Genomic DNA, 4,419 nt, shown 5'->3' with positions numbered 1-4,419 from the left:
ATAAGACGAAAGAAGCATGAAGTTGTAAGAATTATGTGATTAATTGCTCTCGAAGGAAGATAACTCCACCAGTGCTTTATAATTTTTTTTTCTTTTTTGGTTGGAGTGTTCTAGTAAATTAATATAGAAGGATCTATTCTAGTAAATTAATATAGAAGGATCTGAATTTCCTTTCGAATTTATTTTTCCTGCATAAAAAATGAATATCAAAGTTCTGCTTACTAAAAATATAGATAGATCAAGTCCCCATTTTCTTTTTCTTTTTTTTTTCTTTCAAATTGGGAGATAATTTTCCAAAAGAAAGTGAGCTTAGTTTCCTAATAAATATAGAAATGGGACAATGAAAAGTTTTCCTTTAATAAAAAGAAAAAAACTTGTACGTGAAGTACAAGAAAGAAAATACGTGAAATTCGATACTTTCTGCTACTATCCTAATCCTCCTAGTCCTAGGAAACGATGCACCTCTATAAATATTGTATCCACTGGCTTACAATTTTGCAAACCATAGTTTCTTTATCAATTTGCTCTTTCTTGCTTTGCTTCAATGGGGAGCAGCCATCGTTTGTTTCTCTTGGTATTACTCTTTACTTGTCTTGTTGATCATGTTGTTCCGTCATCTTTCTCTCTGTCGAAAGAATCTGTTGGTCCCTTTAATTCCATATACAGTTTCGGAGATTCTTCATCATCAGCTGCTGATCATGTTGCTGCAACACTCAGTTTGCCTTCTCCCCAACCATACACTCAACGAGGCACTGAATTCTTCGAGTCTGGCCTGAGTTTTGCGACGCCCGGAGCGACCATCATGAAGCCCTTTTTCTTCCTCAAGAATGGCATCCCAGCGCCTCCACAGTCACATGACCTTTCTCAGATTTCCACCTTCATGAAGTTCTTCTATGAAGACTGCTTCTCTTTTCATGACTGCGGCAGAAATAACAAGGTTCTTTCGAAGGCGCTCATCTTTATGGATCAACCAGGCATCAATGACTACAAGCATGCCTTCTTACATGGAAAATCTATTTCTGAGGCGTCCCTTCTCGTGCCTGAAGTGGTGGAGACTATTAAGAATTCAATAGAAAGACTCATCAACGAAGCTGGAGCCAAAACTCTCATGGTTTCTGGAATTCTACCCGTGGGCTGCTTTCCTGGTTTTAGGACTCTATTTCCCGAGGGCGATTCAATAGGAAAAAAGAGATGCCACAAGGGACTTAATATGTTCTCGAAGCTTCACAATGATCACCTATGGCAAGCAATTCTGAAGCTGCGTTTGAAGTACCCTGATGTTCACATCATATATGCAGATTACTACAAAGCATTCATGGCTGTTCTCAAAAACCATGTGTTCCTGGGATTCAAGACAAACACTTTGATGAAGACATGTTGTGGCTACGGCGACGGTCCATTCAACTTTGATGCGCAGAAGAAGTGCGGAGAGCAAGGGGTTGCTGTATGTTCTGATAGGGCTCTGTATTTACATTGGGACGGATTTCAATTGACACCTGAGGCTTTGGAGAACCTGATGGATACGCTGTTCAGCAAAAAAGGATTTGTATTCCCAGAGTTGAAGGTTGGAGAAGAAACAGCAGCAGCAGTAACAAGACGTCATTCCAGGATTCTTGCACGAGTTGGTGACATATCTTCTGTTATTAGGCATTCACTCTTCGTCTAAGCCAGTTTTCTGTATTCAATTCATTAGCATTGGATTTTTTTTCTGTAATATGTTTAAATCAAAGGGCAGGATCTCATTGTTTCATATATACAGGGGAATGCCCCTCTTAGTTTCTGTAACAACTAGCAATTCTTTTTACGCATACTCAATAAAAGTATCAGAATTTCATTCAAACATTTTTCTAATGTTTATTTATATAATATATTTGTTATCTAATTTATTTTGTTGTTGTTGTCTTTCAACCTTTATTTCTAAGCTTGAGATATATAAAAGGAGGGTCTAACTGTTTGTGAGAAGCTTAGCCTCATAAATAAGGCTCTTCCCAGTTGACCTGGTTAGCCATCAATTTAACTTTTTCTTTGCCAAAATAATTAGGAGCTATAGGGCTGTGAGTTATCATCCATGATTTGATGTGGAGAAGTAAAGTAACCTTTCGGCTAAGTTGATGGATCAAACAAGACCAGTTGAGTCCGGTAGCTACTTCTCAATTATATCATATCTATCGTATGGTATTGATCACGCCCAACTCTAGTTCTAAAAAGGATAAGCGGCGTTGCAAATATAATCCGGTCTAAAAGTCCGGAGTCGAATTCCACAGAGAACTAAGGCTTTGCTATATTTGTTCAATATCACTCGGAAGACAAGCTCGAACAATTCCTAAGTTATAATATTAAGATTTTTATATCTAACGAATTAACTAAGAAACTAAAGCAGTGAATTAATAACTAAAGACACTAAGGGTTGAAGATTAAACTTAGGAGGTCTTGAGTTATGATTTCCCCAAATGTTGGAATCCTTCATGTTGTGTTCCCTACAATTTCGCCTATGTATTCTCTACTGATCGTGAGCACTTTAGGTGCCGTAATTCTCTCTCGAGCAACTACAACAATTTACTAGACATATTCTCTCGAACTACGCTAGTTGGCTTTATCTAACCGCTCATTATGACCACGTCATGGCTTTATTATTTCTAAACCTGCCTTTGGACCCGCTGTATTAATTTCTCACATACGTTAGGAGTGACGTTGTTCAACAACTACCTAAATATGTATCCTTTCCCAAGCAACACATAATAAATAGGCACAGTCAATCGATGGCCATTCAATCAACTGAAATAAGCACGTAGTTGAACAAATAGACAAATCAAAGGTTAAATTGTATTAAAACATAACAAGAATTCATCCTCAAAGAGGTTCCACCAAAACCCTAGATAACAAATGAGCTATTCATAATAGTTTGCAAAAATACAATACTAGAATTCATAACCAATAATGGAAATAGGAAGAAGGAAGTGAAAAACTCGTAGAAGAATTCTCCGCTTTGCTCCCAATGTGTTCTTGCCTCCTTAGGTCGAATCTCCCGGTCTTCTTAGCCTCTTTAGGTCTAAATTATGTCAAAAGTATGTCAAAGGTCCTCAAAATACCGTTTTTCCATGTATATATACCAAATAGGGTCGGGCCCAAATAATTCCACCTTCTCCTATGCGAAAAAGGACACTTTTCCTGGACAGGACGTGTGCGGCCGCGCTTGGACCGCGCATATCCACTTTGATTCTGCCTGACGAGCGCGGCCTGAGCGCGGCCACGCACTTGACGCGCACTTTTCACCCTGTTCTGTTAGGAATTTTGAAAAACGTAAAACATGAAAGTTGTAGCTCTTTGAGTTAGCTTTCCAACCATATATTGTGGAGCCCAAATGGAGTTCTTAGAGAAAAGTTATGTGCATTTTACTAGACAGTGCGCAATATGCCTACTCGATTCGTGGTTCGTTCTTAACTATCATCCATTGATCCCCGAACACGATTCCGGCTTAATTCCTTAGGCTTTTACTCAGACTTCAAAGCTCCAAATCACTTGAATTCATTCCATAACCTCTACATAGCTCGGAATCACTCCTACAAAGCATAAAACACACAATTAGTGCAAAACACTAGCGATTAAAGCGCAAACTCAATTAAAGTGCAGTAAATTGGAATGTAATAATCGACTAAAATACGTAATTATAGCCTATCATCAGGTATCCTCAGCTTGTATATGGAATGCAGTTCGCAGCAATTCAAGCTCTCCTGTCTTTGTTATCTCTCAGTGGTTTTGCCACTTTTGTTGTATTGCTTGATTTCCCGTTTAAATCGGTGTATTTATAAACTACCATGTAATCTGTGAAGTGAGTTTAGAACTAGTATCTTAAACATCCACCTGATGTATCTATTAAAGGGGTATAAATAGAGGATATGAACTAGAATATGGGATTTATTCTTCTCATGTTTAGGCTTGTGTGTTACTAGTATCCTGAGAATTTCACAGCTTATAATTGCAATGCATGTGATATAGAAATTTGTGGATTTGAGATGATTTAGAAATTCTGAAGATACCCTGGTGTTAATGAAAGGCTAAGAAGTAGCAACAGCTTCATGCATCAATATTAATCTCTGAAAATTTTCTGAAACAACAATTCTTCATAGGACAGACTAAGGCTGTTGGTGGGCCGGTCTGGGACCGGGACCGGACCGGGCCCGCGGTCCTAACGGGCTAAACGGTCCCGGCGGGCCGGTCCTGGTCGGCCGGTCCCTTAATGGGTAAGAAGCCCGTGACGGGCCGGTCTTGCTCGTGTAGCCCACGAGACCGGGACCGCTAAGCCCGGGACCGGCAGGCGGTCCTGGGCCGGTTCAACCGGGCCTAGCGGTCCTAACGGGCTCCAACGGCTAATTTTAAAAAAAAATCTTTTTTTTAAAAATTTAAAGCAACGTACGAGAT

General features: G+C 39.4%; 1 protein-coding gene across 1 annotated transcript; it reads left to right on the top strand.

Moving 5' to 3' along the window:
* Positions 1-544: 544 nt before the first annotated feature.
* On the top strand, positions 545-1,666 carry LOC109213239 (GDSL esterase/lipase At5g03980-like). Its single transcript, XM_019377012.1, has one exon. The coding sequence runs from the start codon at positions 545-547 to the stop codon at positions 1,664-1,666; it is 1,122 nt and encodes a 373-aa protein (XP_019232557.1).
* Positions 1,667-4,419: the final 2,753 nt, after the last annotated feature.

The sequence above is a fragment of the Nicotiana attenuata genome, unplaced genomic scaffold (assembly GCF_001879085.1).
Source record: "Nicotiana attenuata strain UT unplaced genomic scaffold, NIATTr2, whole genome shotgun sequence".
Classification (NCBI taxonomy): Eukaryota; Viridiplantae; Streptophyta; class Magnoliopsida; order Solanales; family Solanaceae; genus Nicotiana; species Nicotiana attenuata.
The sequence above is the reverse complement of the archived record's forward strand: the minus strand, read 5'-3'. Positions and strand labels throughout refer to the sequence as shown.

What these genes read in the sequence shown, in the direction of transcription:
- LOC109213239 (XM_019377012.1), top strand. Translation starts at nt 545, where the DNA reads ATGGGGAGCAGCCATCGTTTGTTTCTCTTGGTATTACTCTTTACTTGT.